The sequence below is a fragment of the Schistocerca cancellata genome, chromosome 5 (genome assembly GCF_023864275.1).
Source record: "Schistocerca cancellata isolate TAMUIC-IGC-003103 chromosome 5, iqSchCanc2.1, whole genome shotgun sequence".
NCBI lineage: Eukaryota > Metazoa > Arthropoda > Insecta > Orthoptera > Acrididae > Schistocerca > Schistocerca cancellata.
This window is the reverse complement of record NC_064630.1, coordinates 17,131,301-17,150,505: the sequence shown is the minus strand read 5'-3', so window position 1 is coordinate 17,150,505 and position 19,205 is coordinate 17,131,301. Positions and strand designations below refer to the sequence as shown.

The window sequence follows — 19,205 nt, the reverse complement described above, 5'->3', positions numbered from 1 at the left end:
TCAGAATTGTTGATTAGGGGAATTGGTGCAACACCCTGAGTCCTCCCAGGTCCTTGTCCACCCTGTACATCCATCCCAGATCAACCATTGACATGCCACTTGCAGGCAAGTGGTCGAGTAACAACAGATCCTGTACTTTCCGCAGAGGAGATAGGATCCATAGGAGACATTACCACTTGGGGTACCTCTGGTATTGGTATCATAGGTACATGGCTCTTGGGAGCTGTTTCAATGCACTGATTCCCCCAACCGTTTGACAGCAGTCTGGGTGATTTCCATCTGCTTACGAATGTCAACTAACTCATCCTGTGTTTGAGAACAGCTTTCTCAGTGGAGCTGCATTTTGGACTGTGAAATGTGTTACAGGACAGTGAACAGATAACTTTAAATTAAGCTTGGTAATTGTCTTTTAATCTGTGGAGTAAAAAGTTGCTTATTCCCTTAAGAACTGAAGCAAATGCACAAAATGAGATTTCTATTAAGGTACAACAAAAACCTGTGGTAAGAATTACTAGCTTCCTAAAATGTTTTGAGGCTAATTAAAATTGTTATAAAACTTAAATACAGATGTATTTACAATAGACGCAGATAATATATGTTGGGCTACTCCTCTTTACGTGCATCCTGATTGAATTTATCAGCAACTATCCTTATGTGAAATATGGAACATTAGCAGCATAGAAGTCTTTGAATCAGATTCTCTAAACTACTTCACTGTTTCCCTTTAATCTGACCTGGTGGTAATTCCAAACATGCAAGCAGTACTCATCTACATCTACATCCTTAGTCCGCAAGCCACCTGACGGTGGTGCTGGAGGGTACCTTGAGTACCTCTATCGGTTCTCCCTTCTATTCCAGTCTCGTATTGTATGGGCCACACTAATTTTCTGTATGCAGTTTCCTTTAGGAACGAACTGCACTTTCCATAGATTCTCCTAATAAACTGAAGTCGACCATTCACCTTCTTTACCTCCATCCTTATTTGCTTGATTCATTTCACATCGGTTTGCAACATTACGCCTAGATATTTAATCGGCATGACTGTGTCAAGCAGTACACTGCTGATGCTGTTTACACGTTTGTTTTTCCTACTCATTTGAATTTATTTATATTTTTCTACATTTAGAGCAAGCAGCCGTTCATCACACAAGTTAGAAATCTTGTCTAAGTCACCTTGCATCTGCCTTTTGCCTGAAATTCGTAGTTTTAATATAGTGATGTACAGCTATTGTACCAAATCATGGTTGTTTTCAAAATATGTAATAACATTAAATTGTTTAATGTAACAGCTCAGGGAATTGAAATGGGAATCCTTGGAAGAAAGACAACATAGTTCTTGTTATATCTGCTGGCTTAATTTAGAGAATCTGTATTTGAAGAGTACTATGTGACCACTGTGTTGCTACCATTTTGCATTTCACACAGGGATTATGACGATAAGACAGAGAGAGATTAGGGCATGTACAGTGGCACATAGATAGTTATTTTTCATTCACTCAATATGCTGATGAAATAAGACAGAAAATCAGTAATACTGATGTGAAGTACTTTCTGCTATGCACTGTGACTTGCAGATTAAAGATTAGGTACAGACGCTTGACAGATGACATTTTAACTGTCTGTTCAATGAACTAACTGGTTTAAACAATAAACACGTGTGTTGTAAAACCTTGAACATGGTTGGATATAGCTACTGTTGAATGGAGTCATTGTGCAAATATGAAATGAATTACAGCCAGTCAGATGGAGAAATGAATACTCCTTTCATTTCTGCAACTGATTGACTGTAATTCACTTTATCATCACAAAGAAACCCGTCTTTTCATAAAAGAAAGTTTAATTTGTCAAATTAAAATAGAAAAAGAATTAGTGTTTCAGGTGTTTCAGTAGGTAAAAATTAATGTTTTATGTGCTGTGATTTGTTTATAAATAGTCAGAGAGAAGATAAAACTACCTGTTTAGAAAATTTCCAAATACCAATCACATCATGCCATCAGTAGTGCACACACATACATTTAAAATGTCTAAGTAAGCTATACACTTCACACTCATAAGCACCATTTAATACTTCATTTTAAAAATTATACCATTCCATTGTGGCAGGGTGTTACAGGAACCAGTTTTGAATGTATTTAAGAATAAAAATGGTCTTGGTTGTGAAATTATTTAATGTGAATGATGTGTTTTGCTCTTATGGGGGCTTCATCAGGTTATGTAAAAGTAGCTGGGTGTGAAACATATTCATCATATAGCTATATAAAATAGAAAATGGACATAACACTAAATGTGTATGTAATCCATCCATACATCATAAAACATAAAATGCGAGGTGGAACTTGAACATACCAACTTACACAGCTATAGCAAAATGAAATAGGGCCACACTTCAAAAATAAGGGCAGTATGAGACACATACAGCACAGTGTCCTTTTTATGACAGATGAATTATATATCCAGTTTCTGTTGTACCTATCTTCCATTTTATGTGGCTATGTGACTGATTGGTTTCATATCCAGCTACTTCTACACAATCTGCTGATGTCTCAAATGGGTGAGATGTGTTACTGACATTAACTAAGTTTGCAATGCAGATTGATTTTATTCTGAAATACTTCATTTTAATAAAAAATGATTATCCTCTTAATAACTGCTTTAAAGGAGAAAAATAGAGTGTAAGCCATGCTTTACTTCACATTTGATTTATAAAATAAGTTTCAGTATATTTGATTTGGAACACTTCAGGTGGAAGTGTGCATCACTAATTCATTTATTCAGTCAGGATTATACTACAGCATCTTCGTAGTTTCATTAAGAAATTACTCACGTAATGTGTAACATTTCTCTTTAGGTTCTTTGTTTTCATCTTGGTATGACAAATAATTATCTGTGGGACAAAGGAACTCCTAATGAGCGTTTTGCTACAGAGGAAGAATTTGATCGCATTACGAGAGACATACATAACGAATTTGTTCGGGATGGTGGAAAAATACAATATTCTCACAAGGTAAGCATGAAATTTCATATATCACTCCTGAACCTTTTGAGAGAGATTGATTTTATCTCTCTCTTCTCTTTCAGCGGGCTTCAGGACCTTGCAATACTTCTGCCATTCTACTGAATTGTTTGTGTTGTCCACTTTGCTCATCTGAAAAAGATGAGCCAGAATCTCACCTCAGTGAATGAGACATTGAGCTCAAGAAAACTCAAAGCACTTACAAATATCCAGCATAGATCCTGGGTATAGGATTTTATATTTAGATTCATTAAGTTATGACCATATTCTATAAAATGACTGTTGTTTATTATTAAATTATTTTGATTTTTAACTGTTTCCCACTCTGTGTTATCTATATAGTTGTTAACAGTATTATGAATTTGTTTCAACTGACTTTTTAAATATTTGGATTTTAATTGCCTTTATTGGTGTCCTTGGACAGTTTGTTGCACAATTTTTATTCCCTTGTAGAAAATGCTGTTTTGTGTTGTCTAGTCATTCATTCTTGGTAAAAGTCTGGCTCTTGTTCTGAATAGAACAAAATCTTTGTTTGCCTTTTGGTACATTTTCTATGAAATTGGCTTTGTCTTTGTGTTCAGTACTTAAAACTGTAAAATATAATTACATAAATATGTGTGTGTAGAACAAGTAGATATATATGCTAAAATAATATTGATAATACAATAATCATACAGAATGTGTTACTATTCAGTGTTAATAATAATAATAATAATAATAATAATAATACGTTATATTAACCACATATGGTAGTATCACATGTAATTATTTTTTAACTAGGTACCATGCAGAAACAAGTGTAAATGCTTATATTTTAATATCATACACTTATAGGTAGTTATTGGCTGCTTATTACGTATTACGATGGGACCTGGATAAACTGGAAGAACCAGAGTTTGTACATAGTTTCAGGGAGAGCATAAGGGAACAATTGACAGGAATGGGGGAAAGAAATACAGTAGAAGAAGAATGGGTAGCTTTGAGGAATGAAATAGTGAAGGCAGCAAGAGGATCACGTAGGTAAAAAGACAAGGGCTAGTAGAAATCCTTGGGTAACAGAAGAGATACTGAATTTAATTGATGAAAGGAGAAAATGCAAAAATGCAGTAAGTGAAGCCGGCTAAAAGGAATACAAATGTCTCAAAAATGAGATTGATAGGAAGTGCAAAATGGCTAAGCAGGGATGGCTACAGGACAAATGTAAGGATGTAGAGGCTTATCTCACGAGGGATTAGATAGATACTGCCTACAGGAAAATTAAATAGACCTTTGGAGAAAAGAGAACCACTTGCATTAATATCAAGAGCTCAGATGGAAACCCAGTTCTAAGCAAAGAAGGAAAAGCAGAAAGTTGGAAGGAGTATATAGAGGGTCTATACAGGGGCAATGTTCTTGGGGACAATATTATGGAAATGGAAGAGGATGTATATGAAGATGAAATGGGAGATATGATACTCCGTGAAGAGTTTGACAGAGCACTGAAAGACCTAAGTCAAAACAAGGCCCCGGGTGTAGACAACATTCCATTAGAACTAGTGACGGCCTTGGGAGAGCCAGTCCTGACAAAACTCTACCATCTGGTGAGCAAGATGTATGAGACAGGTAAAATTCCCTCAGACTTCAAGAAGAATATAATAATTCCAATCCCAAAGAAAGCAGGTGTTAACAGATGTGAAAATTACCGAACTATCAGTTTAATAAGTCACAGCTGCAAAATACTAATGCAAATTCTTTACAGACGAATGGAAAAATTGGTAGAAGCCGACCTCGGGGAAGATCAGTTTGGATTCTGTAGAAATGTTGGAACACGTGAGGCAATACTGACCCTACGACTTATCTTAGAAGAAAGATTAAGGAAAGGCAAACCTACATTTCTAGCATTTCTTAGAGAAAGCTTTTGACAATGTTGACTGGAATACTCTCTTTCAAATTCTGAAGGAGGCAGGGGTAAAATACAGGGAGCAAAAGGCTATTTACAATTTGTACAGAAAGCAGTTGGCAGTTATAAGAGTCGAAGGACATGAAAGGGAAGCAGTAGTTGGGAAGGGAGTGAGACAGGGTTGTAGCCTCTCCCCAATGCTATTCAATCTGTATATTGAGCAAGCAGTAAAGGAAACTAAAGAAAAGTTTGGAGTAGGAATTAAAATCCACGGAGAAGAAATAAAAACTTTGAGGTTCACCGATGACATTGTAATTCTGTCAGAGACAGCAAAAGACTTGGAAGAGCAGCTCAATGGAATGGACAGTGTCTTGAAAGGAGGGTATAAGATATAACAAAAGCACAACGAGGATAATGGAATGTAGTCTAATTAAGTCGGGTGATGCTGAGGGATTTAGATTAGGAAATGAGACACTTAAAGTAATAAAGGAGTTTTGCTATTTGCGGAGCAAAATAACTAATGATGGTCAAAGTAGAGAGGATATAAAATGTAGACTGGCAATGGCAAGGAAAGCGTTTCTGAAGAAGAGAAATTTGTTAACATTGAGTATAGATTTAAGTGTCAGGAAGTCGTTTCTGAAAGTATTTGTATGGATTGTAGCCATGTATGAAAGTGAAACATGGATGATAAATAGTTTAGACAAGAAGAGAATAGAATCTTTCAAAATGTGGTGCTACAGAAGAATTCTGAAGATTAGATGGGTAAATCACATAACTAATGAGGAGGTATTGAATAGAATTGGGGAGAAGATGAGTTTGTGGTACAACTTGACTAGAAGAAGGGATCGGTTGGTAGAACATGTTCTGAGGCATCAAGGGATCACCAATTTAGTACTGGAGGGCAGCGTGGGGGGTAAAAATTGTAGAGGGAGACCAAGAGATGAATACACTAAGCAGATTCAGAAGGATGTAGGCTGCAGTAGGTACTGGGAAATGAAGAAGCTTGCACAGGATATAGTAGCATGGAGAGCTGCATCCAACAGTCTCAGGACTGAAGACCACCACAACAACAACATCACATATCTCCTGTATGCCACTGCTTAGAAACTCGTCAGTTGAATAGTATGGCATACATTTGAAACACATTTCTCTAGTATGTTCAAAACCATTCATTGGTAGATCACTCACTGTCTTCGGGAGTGTGTTACAGAAATTCAAACATAGGCTTCTGAGCTTCTGTGTTAATTTCGGTCTTGAATTCTGAAGATCTATGTTAAGATGTTTTGAGTATTATGGAGATGGACTTGGGATCTTAAGTTAAAATTGGTAACATTTTCTGTAGCTTATAGTAACCAGTTGTTGACATGCATACCATGCAATGTTATTTTCTTGAGTTCTTTAAAGTGATTTTTACACCCTTGTCTCGGCGTTAGACTAAATATATACTATTGTAAGAAAATGAAATGCCTATGCCTACAGCTGTCCTTATGAATTTATATATTGTCTAACTATCAGTTTTGGTGCTTCAGTGCCTTCAGTTGATACTGAAGGGGTTATCATGATCCATATATAACCCCTTCAGCATCAACTAAGGCCTGAAAATGGCACATTGAAGCACCAAAGCTGATAGCTACACAGTAAATAAAATAGGACAGCTGCAGGCATTTCATTTTCATACAATTGTGAACGGCTGTGGTCTCCCAAATCTCCAGTCCAAACGATGGACATACAAAAACTTAATAGACATCAGCTGCTTTCTTCTGCCACTTGAAGATGGTACATGAACCCATTGAGTTATTCCGAAATAGTACTGCACACAGCAGTTGTGACTGAAAGAAGGCAAAGTCTGCAGAAATTAATAAATTTTTACTAATAATTTGTGTCAGCTTGTGCAGTAAAAAGAGGTTATGAGCATGTTTGCCTCATTAAAATTTTTATGCTTATCCCATGTAAATTTTGATCTAAATGGAATCATTTTTATGTATCTTGTTGGAATGTCTTTAGGTACAGTACATTGTCGCATTCCAGCATCTAAACCAACACAAGAAAGCTCTCTTCCTCTTTTCTTTTGATAGATTGTTTAGGTTACCACTTTTCATACAAAATCATGACAAAGAATCAAAAGTGATACAGTATATAACCAGAAATAATAATTACCCAATGCAGTATGCGATGGATATTTATAACAATGTTGCCAAAAATATGAGCAATACAATAACAACCAAACACATAAAACAGTGAAGGAGCAAAAAAAAAAAAAAAATTGTTACTTAAGCATATTACGGTGTTGTCAGCATAGGAATAACTATAATTTTTAAAAAACAGAATATTAGTGTGACACTATCCACTGAAAATATGTTGGGTTGTCCAGTAATTAATAACCTTCATAAATATGAGCAGCTGCAGGACTCAGGTGTAAACAGATTGGTGTGTTCTGCATGTCATTTATGTTGGATAAACTGTAAGAAGGCGTGAAGTGAGATCCTGTGAGCATGTGACATTGCATAGGAGGGATATGGTAGACGTATCTAATTTTGCAGCTCATTTTATTGCTACTGGCCATGCCCTCCCTTGATCTGACATCACATTTAAAATTGTTGCCTAAGGCTGAAAAAGGAAAATATCACAAATTCTGTGAGGTGATGGAGATAGTTTGTATGTAGCCAATGCAGCAGAACACCATGCAGGAACAAAATCTGTTTGGAAGGACCATACAGAACTACTCTGTGTTTGAAACTTCCTGGCAGATTAAAACTGTGTGCCCGACCGAGACTCGAACTCGGGACCTTTGCCTTTCGCGGGCAAGTGCTCTACCAACTGAGCTACCGAAGCACGACTCACGGCCGGTACTCACTGCTTTACTTCTGCCAGTACCTCGTCTCCTACCTTCCAAACTTTACAGAAGCTCTCCTGCGAACAGGAGAGCTTCTGTAAAGTTTGGAAGGTAGGAGACGAGGTACTGGCAGAAGTAAAGCAGTGAGTACCGGCCGTGAGTCGTGCTTCGGTAGCTCAGTTGGTAGAGCACTTGCCCGCGAAAGGCAAAGGTCCCGAGTTCGAGTCTCGGTCGGGCACACAGTTTTAATCTGCCAGGAAGTTTCATATCAGCGCACACTCCGCTGCAGAGTGAAAATCTCATTCTGGATACTCTGTGTTTCCTTTTTTGTCCAGATAAGAAACATTTAATAACAGCAAACTGTAGTGTTATGTTGTAACTAAGTCTTAGTTGAAGTAAAGGGGAGTAGTCATTCTCCAGATTCAAACCCCAAGAGCGCATTATGGCAATACATGATGTTAGAGTCACATTACCTAAATATGATTAAGAGAATTTTCTGTGCTGTTTTTAAAAGATTTTGAATTTTGTTGTATATCTGTTTATATCTACATGGTTGTCATACGTCATTCAAAAATGTGCGAGTGTCAAAATTAATGCCAGAGCATGTGAGTACAATCACTTTACTAAAATTTGAGTAATAATGAATTTGTAATTTGGTTTTTTAAAAGTTTTTACACAGTGTTGTGTATTTTTATACCTACATTGTATTTTAAACTGTATCTGTCATATAGGCATTTGGAACTGTATGAATATAAAAATTAGTGTCAAAGGGCCTAACCATGAAAACCAATTCTTTTGATTTCACTGGAATTATTTCAGTGTTACGTTAACATAATGGTTGCAATACTATGTTCTAGTATGGCTCATGCTACACCACATACATTGGGACATGGTTCCAGAAACACAGGCCAGAAGGTGTGAGCACTGAGGCTTTTATGATTTTACTATTAATCCTGCAGATCTTTATGTTTAAGGTTCTTGATGTGTGCATGGATTAGATACTATATTCCATTGTGCCCTCTATTTTCATTAATAAAAGATTGTGTAATAATGATCACTGGAGAGGTCACTGCCGTTCGTAGGTTGCTGTAAGGAGCTAGCCCTATTGCATTCATTGAGGCAAATGATCTCTTCTATGTGTTCTTACTGCTTGCATAGTTGGGCAGATGTGTATGTTACAGTGCAGTGCGATTATTTTATTTTTGTTTTATCTACAACACTGGTGATCATCATGCATGATTGAAATTGTGTTGCAACAGAAATAAAGATTTCTACTTCAGTGACCAATGCTGACCCTTCTTTTGTTATTAATAAATGATGTATTTACATTTATTTATCAGGATTGTATGACCTGTAAATGCTGAGTGAATGTAATGGCAAACAGAGGTGCAGAATACCAGTTCAATAATGGTTGTTGCTCAACCAAAAAGACTTTTAATACTCATCATCTCGATGATCCTAGGGAATGATTTCTCAGGTTTGGATTTTTTAAGTATAAGTCATAAGTCACAGTATGAAGACACTGTGGTTTATTTCCAGTTCCAACATTTTCAAACGATCAGCTTCATGATTTAAACTTTTTGAATTTCACTATAGAAAGTCTTGGTCCTTTCTGTATGATACCAGTTTGATGAGATTGAATTGTGCTTCAGTTCTGTATCCCATTAATAGTCACAAGATTAAATAAAAAGGATGCAAATGAAGTACATGTTACACAGTTAGTTCACAGTATTCAGACCAAAACTGTAAGTCCACTCTAAAACCAAAGACAAGACTGTTCTGCATCCAGTTCCAAACCAACACTGCTTTCCTTGAAACCTAATCAAAGACTGTCTTACTCTTTGGTGTATAATACCAACAATATATTTTATAGCATGAAAATCTCATTCTTCCTAAAACCAGGAAATAAGCAAATTAAATTTTATACATTTTTTCTGCATGTTTGAGTTCACATCTCCCACAAACATGACTCTGGATCAAGTAAACAAAACTTATAGTTATAAAATAACTGCACACTGTTGAACATGATTTTGAAATGTAATTTTCATGACCAACTGATAAAGATATGCCAATTACAGTCGAAGGAGATGAATGGGATTTATAGTACAATAACTTCTTTAAAATCAAAGGTGAAAATAAAATTCCAAAATATTATAGAAAAAGAATGAAATTTTAAATGAATATTCCCATACAATACATCAATCCCTTAGTCTCCTTTATCATATTTGCAATTTTGGATAGAACATAGCTGGAGAAAGAAACGGAATCCCAGATTTTGTCAATCAGGTTAGGAATTGTAACCTATTGTTAAAAGTTCCGTGTAAAACAGATTTGTTATAATATGTAGCTATGCCTTAGATAATAATCTTTTGCTAGTTACAGGGCTGTTGCAGGTGGCAGTACAAGGATACACTGGGCAAGTCTTGCAGGTACGGTCACAAGAGTAGAAACCATAGGCTAGTGAAATGGGTGAAGGAGCATAGGGTCTAATCAGGATATTATAGAGATAGACGGTGAGGGGGGGGGGGGGGGGGGGAGATAGAGTGAAAAGCTATTCCAGGTAGAGTGGACAAAATATCAAACAGAATGTGCCACATTTCAGGACACGACTTTAAGAAGACATAGACCTGTCGAAGTAGCTAATTAATACAGTTAAGACCAAGACAGTATTGAATAACAAAAAGAGCATTCGTAAATTGCTTTTTGGAGGGATCAGCATTACCAGAATTGGATTTGATGGCCCAGAAATTCTGCTTTTGAACACTTTTATTCATTATTATTCTCTTCTGGGAGCATATCCAGTGCTGATGTATATTAAAAGAACTGTTTTTATGCAGCAAATAAAAATAACAATTCTAAACAATATCTGTGCTTTTAACTACGAAATTCTTATTTCCTAGTTTTCATTCACAAGTATCATTTTTTGGTAAGAAGATGTAGGGATATACATCACTCCTCTGGAGTGGCATGTGTCATCACAGTGACTGACTGAACAGTGTGGTTTAGAACACCTTAGCTATGGAATCTGCATGAATATCAGTATAGCAGCTATTATTACTCACATGTTAAGGCTAATAGAGGAGGGGAATAATTACATTTTGCCAATACCATGGTCCTGTCTAGTATTAATGGAGTGTGGCCAAACAGGAATCTTCCACAAAATGCAGAGCTCTACATTTAACCTAAATCTTCTCGTGATTTGGAAGGATTGTTTGTAAACTGTAATGTTTGTGGAACAGCAAAATATTCTCTCTGTTGAGGTGAAAATTCTGTATGACAGTGAAGTTATCTGGTCATGTATAACCAGGAAGTGTTTACTGTTTCAGCTCTCTGAGACTGCAGATGTGTGTGCAAGTTGCGTTTGCGTGAGTGTGTGTGTGCGTGTGTGCGTGTGTGTATGTGTGTCTACTGCTGACAAAGGCCTTAATGGCCGAAAGCTAGGATTGTGTGAATCTTTTTATTGTGCCTATCGCAACTTGGCACTTCTGCTAAATGGTGAGTAGCAACTTTCCTTCTCTCAAATTGTTGAAAAGTATAGTTTGATACTCACCACAAAGATGACATTTTAAGTGAGTAGCAGTCTGCCCTTTTCATATTACTGACATTCCTACCTGAATTTTCCATTGTTTTAAAACACACTACATTTAGACATAGGCTCAGACCATTTCACTAGAGAAGAAAAAGGTGGTCTGTGTTATTGTTTGCAGCTGACTTCATATATCTTAGCATTACATTTTAGAGAAACACCTTAAGTACATTGTTAATAATAGTGTCTACCATTTTAAGGGGAGTTTGCAGGCAAAAATTTGAAAATTTCCACATTTTACAAAACATGCCCTAGAATATTATGTACATTTTTTATGCTTTATGTTCCTTTATATCAAAACCTACTTGTGACAGCTACATGAAACTTTGACGCCTATTTCATTAATATATATTGTACCTACTGAAGCACAACCATAGCACTAACTTGAATAGAAGGCCATCTAGGGCATTGTGTGTACAATTATTTCTAATAAAAAATAGCATAATTGAAAATACATATATATCTCTCCTTCTTTTGTACCTCATCTCTTAATTCTGGTTCAGTAGACATAAATAACATGGATAAGATAGCTGTAAAAATTGTACAGTGTTATCTTCATTGGTTCTAGAGATAAAGGTACATGAAGTAGACTAATTTAACATTGCCCGCATAGGCCCTGTAAACTCCCCTTAACCTGATGGTATAAATATCAACTCATACTCAGACAAGTGCAAGTAATTATCATCTTTCTCTAAATTGAAACAGTGTTCTGAAGTACCGTTATATGAACAGATAACTGAATTTTAGTCTTGTATCATAACATATAAAAAGATCTTTAAGGAAAATATAACTAAAACATTTTGTCTCAGTACAACCAAATTTGACAACATGAAAACAGAAACCACCACAAAGATTGACAGTTAAATGCTTGTGATGACTAAACAACTAACATGTTTTTTACAGTGGGAGGCAGGAGATTTCATCATTTCTGACAATCTTGCTGTTGGTCATGAAGCCAGCCCCGAAACACAGCTTCCACACAGCGAAGTTGGACTACGTGTCATGCATCGTACAACTGTCAAAGGAACGACACCTCCACAAAAGTGAACAGCTTTATTTATGATACATTCTAGAAATTATCTTAAAGATTCACTGAGATGTTTTAAAGTTGCTAGTAAATGAAGAAAGATTTTTATTGTTTTAGAAGTTGCTCTCTGTCAGTGAGCGGTATATACATAGCGACTATAAAGATCATCAATATCTTTCTAGACTTTGTGAAAATTGTAATTAATACTTTTATGCTTTCATAGCTGGTTTTGTTAATTTGCAATGTTAATTTAGCTTTACAATAATGTAGAAATAGCAGCACTGACTGCATCTGTTGTAAATTCTGTTACTATAAATGACCCTAATGTTTAAGTGAAACAAAAAGTCTTGTACAGAAGCCTCTTCAACACAGTTTTACAGACTACTGTATGAGTGTAACGGTGCCAAAACCTGGGGGCAGCGGGAGGGGGGGGGGGGGGTGTCATGCCAACCCCTACCTCCAACCCACAGCTCTCAGGCGAAGCAGGAAAATACAGCCTAGTTAGGTGTTCTTCTTTCAAGAAAATGATGTAAAAGTCAGTATAATGTAGCTTTCCGATAGGATCTAATGATGTAAAAGTCAGTATAACATAGCTTTTCAATAAGATCATAACTAGATCTTTTTTATGGCAAATATCAAGTTGCCGTTTGTGTTCAAAAATATTAAAAATACTCCATACCTGCAGGTCTAGACCCCCAGCCCTGGACTGTTGTATACTGTTAAAAAAAAAAAAAAGGAAATTGGCCAAGTGCGACTAGGACTCACACTGTGAGGGTTCCTTACAAACTTTATTTATGTGTATAGATAGTTCGTCCATCCCAGTAATTGCGACTCTTGTTTGGTTGTTGATACAGGCAAGATAGCGTCAAACACTTCGGAGAATGTTTAAATTTTTTCTGTAATTTTGTAGTTGCTATTGTAATTTTTCACATGCATTATTTATTATGGAGTTGTATTAACTTGCTATGGTACCTAGCAACACCAATTATGTAAACGTTTTTAAAATTGATTGTTCAATAATGTTTGAGTTAGCTGACTCAGAGTTGAAAGATCAGTGAGAATAATTTTTTGCAATCCTGTGTGCTTAGTCATCAATTAAGTTTTTAAATTATACTAATTAAAGTAATTTAAATATGGTAGAAATTGAGTAATGGATATTGAAGTCTGATTGATTCTTCACTTTAAACCACATGAAATTTCAAAATTTAGTCCAGGGATTTAAATTCTCATCAATACTGTAAGTACTAATAAATACTTCCCGAAAAAATAATAAAAAACCATCCCCAAAATTTATAACTACAACATTGGTGCCTTTAAGGTGAGAGTGAGTAGATGTTTACCAGATCAGAACATTTCCACCTATGATCAAGTGAGACTGGAGTCAAATGTGGGTTTAGTAGTTCATATGAAAATTGAAAAATAAATTAAAATGATTAATTAAGTATTAAATTTGAACCAAATTTGTAAGTGATGACAAGAAATAATGAACAGTACTCCATTGTGTATTGAGGTTGGCAAAAACAATGTTGATAAACATATTAGCTCTTGTAGTGCCTTGGCTTATTTATGGTAATGTCCCTTTGGAGGGAAAACATAGTAAAATTGCATTTTGGGGTTTGGTTTTAAAATCTTTGTTGAAATCTCCTAAAACAATCATATGAGAAATGTAACTGTTGCCGTTGTCATCCTATATTGCCATATCTATGTATTCTGTAGCAACATTGGTTGGACAGCAATGCACTGGACTTTGAACATTTCAAAATGAATTATTTAAATTGAGGATGGAAGGTGGAAAGGAAAGCAATGGGAAGGAACTAATGATATCAGGTGCATTGGGACTTTATGCGGAATCAGCAGAAACTAGTGGAAATGTATGCTGGACTGGGACTAGAACCTGGGATCTCCTGCTGACTAGGCAGATGAGTGAACCACTGCACCATCTGTATATGATGTTTATCGCAAATGAATGGACTATCTCAACATGCTCCCCTACTGACTCACATTCCCACCTAGAACCACCTGTCTGTAGTCCCATCCACATCATTCATGCTAGCTAATTTTAGATTCCTGCCGGAGGTCAAATGCAAATATGCATCTGTACTGATGGTTGTGGATTCATTGCCGATTGAGACGAATCAATTATATGAATGTGTGATGTCTGTTCTTTTAGACATTTCTGAAAGAACAGACCCCACACAAAACCTCCAGCTGTGATACATATTATGTAATTTCAAGGTGGAGGGTGGAGAGGAAAGGAATGGGAAGTAACTAATGATATCAGCTATGTCAGGACTTTATGTGGAATTAGCTGTGACAAGTGAAAATTTGTGCTGGTCTCGGACTCAAACCTGGGCTCTCCTGCTTACTAGGTAATCACATTAACCACTGCACCATCTGGACACAGTGTTTATCACAAATGCATGACTCTCTTGACATGCCCCCTGCCAGCTTACATTTCCACCTAACACTACCTATCTGCAGTTCCCGTCCATGTCCTTCATGCTTACTAAATTTAGATTTCTGCTGGAGGTTGAACATAAATGTGCATCCACAAGAAGTTTGTGGACTCATTGCCCATCAAGGCAAATCAATTATTCGAATGCGTGGTGCCTGTTCTTTTGAACATTTCCAGGTACATGTCCTCATCTGGCACATATATTCATTCATTGCCTGTGATTCCACAGAAACTCTCAATGCAGTTGATATCATCATTTCCACCCCCCCCCCCCTCCCAGCCACAGATTTTGTGTTATGTCTGTTCTTTTGGAAATGTCTGAAAGAACAAAGACCACACATTCATGTTGTAGTGATTCGAGAATTTCTGTGTAATTTCTAGAACCACTCAGCCCTCTACCGTCTCGAACACACAATATTCTAGATAAGTGTGTGGGATGCTAAAATCCTACCTACTGCATGACGTGCTTGTGTGTACAGGTTTAGAATTAGTTGCAGTAAGAAAGTAGACGCGGCGGTTGAATGGCACCGGCAAGTACCTGTCAGACAACTCATAGATATGTTAGTGAGTGTGTAAGGAAGAACAATGGAATCAGTATGCAGCACTGTGCTTATTGTGTCATTGACTATTGTTATGTGAAACAAGAAAAGTTGATAAAGTGCTCTTGTACACTCTTGACTCAGCATTGTGAAAGGCAAGACTTTTTTTCAGTCCCTTTTTCTGAAAGTTATGGTGTCTAAGCAGACTTTCTTTTGAATGTAAACCAATTGTTTCTAACATACAAATGTACGAGAGACTTACTGAACTTACATATTATGTTGAAAGTGAGAATTTTTATTGTGCTTGAAAGTCAGAGACATCGTTGTTTGACGAAACGTAAAGTTTGTATGTCTACTTTCACAATTTAAGTCATCACAACATGTTAGAACGTGGCAACCTGTGTGAAAGGACCAAAAAACAGGAATTTTCAGTCAAAAATGAGAAAAGAATCTGAAAAGAATCTGTTGTGTGTTGCAATAGCAACCATACATAATACGACAAGGAATTTACTCTGAGACATTGGAATATGTTCAAGTATCTAATGGAGCATAATTTGAATGAAAAATGGTGAAGACATGAAAAATTCACAACGATAAAGGAGCAAAGAAGTTTTCAACATATTTGTCAAGAAGAAATATGCATAGAATGCTTCAACCAAGAAGATCCAGTGCAGGGAGCATACAGCTCTCACACACGTTGCGGGGATGAAGACGCGGAAACCAACATACATCCGACGCCGACGGCACCAGTTGCTGTTCACCGGTGCTGACCTGCCTCCACATCTGCTCACCTATGCTATGAGAATTCTATGCCGGGTGAGTGTGAAACAAAATTCTGTTACTTTATGACGAAACGGAACGAGATACTGTTGTGTGAACTTTATTTGCGTAGTTATCATATTTAAAGTTAGTTTTAAAAGCTTACAAGAGCTAAAGGATACAAGAGTATGGAAAATATACAACAGGTTGGGGAAACTCAAGACCCAGCTATGGCCATGAAAATTAACAAAGAAGTGCCTGACTGGGCTGAGTTGTTAAATTTAATCAAAGCTCAAAGTGCCACTCTAAGTAAAGAACTAGGCTTAGTAAATTCTCAATGAAATATCTAGAGTGAAGCTTTAAATGCTTAGAGGGCAACTCTAAATATTCAAACAACAAATTTGGGTTTGTTAAGTGCCAAGGTCGACTCTCAGAGCGAAGAATTTAGTAATCTGCGTGAAGGCATGGGCGCTTTGAAGACTGAGTTTGACGCTATAAGTACTAAAGTAGAGAATTTAAAAGTAAATCTGAAAAATGAGTTGACAAACTCTTTGACTATTCACATAAATTGTGTTTACCGACAGTAGTCAGAAACAGAATGATACCTTTCAGGATTTGTCAAACAGGTTAGAACTTGAAAACAAATGTAATTGTGTAGAATCGGAACTTATTGAAAAGTTAGGATCCTTTGAAAAAGTGTACAGTATTAAGTATAATGATGTAAGGCAGGGTGATATACTTTGCAAGAGAGTGTAGATAAGCAGAATGAGTTAATACCAGCCATTCAGTCGCAAATTACAGATGTCAATACATGGGTAGATAATGCAGAAAGAAATTTCAAAGTGGACATAGCTAACTCTGATTTTATAAATGTAACTGGTTTGGAGAAACAATTTGGGGAAATTATAAATCGAAAAGTTACCAATAAAATAACATCCGGGAATGTATCACCTATTCCTTCTTCTGAACTTAATGATAACAGGAAGCATATGGCCGGCCTGTGGAAAGAGATTAAGCTTATCCAAGTTAAAGTAGAAAAGAAGGGCCGGCCGCAGTAGCCGAGCGGTTCTAGGCGCTCCAGTCCGGAACCGCGCTGCTGCTACGGTCGCAGGTTCAAATCCTGCCTCGGGCATGGATGTGTGTGATGTCCTTAGGTTTAAGCAGTTCTAAGTCTAGGGGACTGATGACCTCTGATGTTGAGTCCCATAGTGCTCAGAACCATTTGAACCCATTTTAGAAAAGAAGGGTAACTCTGTGTAATGTTGTGTTAACTAGTGAAGTGGTGACTGATTTACAATGGGGAGCCAATTCAAGGTTATCTAGACAATTCCCTAAATTTAAGCTGGACGAAGGTGTACATCAAACCCATTTCTTAAAAAGATTTAACCAAGCTTTGCCAAAAAATTCGGAAGATTCCAAGAAGATTGAATTTGCTGGGGGGTACCTTTTAGGGGAGGCCTCAGAATGGGTAACAGTAAATATTGAGACTTTTTCCTCTTGGGAAGACTCAGAAGAAATTTAAAGAGAATTACTGGTCTGCCAGTGCACAAGAAAAGTTGCCATGGGGCCCAGGTGGAGTCATCTATCCCCCAGGAATACATTCTGAATTAACAGGTGGAGTGACAACAGTCGGTTAAAGTTGTTTTCGGTGTTTTTTCCAAATAGTTTCCTGCACTGAATTCCTTTAAGATCTAGAACTATCCTGTAATCTTATTAAAAAATTGGATATGACCACAATATAGAGACCAACGTAGGAGAATCACAGAAAAAAAGTGATATCTAGACGAAATAAACTAAATAGAGTATTATATTTGTGGAAAATATAATAAGATTTGACTTTCCGAACAACTGTTATACCATAGAGTATAGATTTTCTATTTTTTGTAGAGTATTTTATTCCTTTTATGAGATATGATATAGATGGGAGGGTTTGTATAAATTTTGAAAGGGGTGGGCATTGTAGCTAAAAGCTTGATTTACAAGAACAGATACATCATGACTAACATACAACACACCTTTCAACTACCCTCACAAACAAGTGTGCCTGATTCTTCTTCATTTCCCATTTCCATAGGGTTGCTAGGATTTCCTTCGGGGACCTCAAAGGGTGAAGGGGGGACAAGTCCGTTCTGTAGGAGACGATTTAACACCAAGCCTGCTCCGGCATCTCATTCAAGTACCTGAGAGTTAGGGATCCTGGGGAAAGGGGGTGGGAACGGTTTCCTGTCTTTTGGGCTGACTTCTTTCTCTTCTTTGATCCTAACAACCACATCTATTTTTTCCTTTCTTACTTCTCATCTTGAGGACCTGACTATCTTTTTCCTCTTTCCATATTCATAAACTTCTATCGCTGAAGTCCTTCAAGTCCTTCCTTATTTCCATTGTTACTAATAACCTACATCTTAACTTTAGATAAGAAGGCCAAAGAATCAGACTACATGAACACACATCCACATATACACAAATATACACTTCTACGCAAACATTATATTATATAAGACAAAGCCTGTCATGATGTGAGAACCACCAGGTGCTGTAAGGGAAAGGTGTGTACATAGGGAATTATTCCGACATATATGGAGAGTTAGTCTTAGAAAGATCAGCCAGTAAAATATTTGTGGACATTAATCACTGGTTCCTAGCCAATTCTTTGTCACTAAACTTTGAAAAAACACACGACATGCAGTTCAGAACTTGTAAGAGGTATCCCAAGAGTATATGTCTAACATATGATGACAAGAATATAATAGAGGGAAACATCCCACGTGGGAAAAATATATCTAAAAACAAAGCTGATGAGACTTACCAAACAAAAGCACTGGCAGGTCGATAGACACACAAACAAACACAAACATACACACAAAATTCAAGCTTTCGCAACAAACAGTTGCTTCATCAGGAAAGAAGGAAGGAGAGGGAAAGACGAAAGGATGTGGGTTTTAAGGGAGAGGGTAAGGAGTCATTCCAATCCCGGGAGCGGAAAGACTTACCTTAGGGGGAAAATAGGACTGGTATACACTCGCGCACACACACACACACACACACACACACACACACACACACACACACACATATCCATCCGCACATACGCAGACACAAGCAGACATATTTAAA

At 36.9% G+C, this 19,205-nt stretch overlaps 1 protein-coding gene across 1 annotated transcript in view; it reads left to right on the top strand.

Moving 5' to 3' along the window:
• Positions 1–13,183, top strand: part of LOC126187829 (uncharacterized) — a 161,452-nt gene extending 148,269 nt beyond the window's left edge. The window contains exons 4-5 of the mRNA XM_049929130.1: positions 2,849–3,004; positions 12,215–13,183. Of these exons, the coding sequence (XP_049785087.1) occupies positions 2,849–3,004; positions 12,215–12,358 (300 nt within the window). The 3' untranslated portion in view covers positions 12,359–13,183. The remainder of the gene's footprint in view (positions 1–2,848; positions 3,005–12,214) is intronic.
• Positions 13,184–19,205: the final 6,022 nt, after the last annotated feature.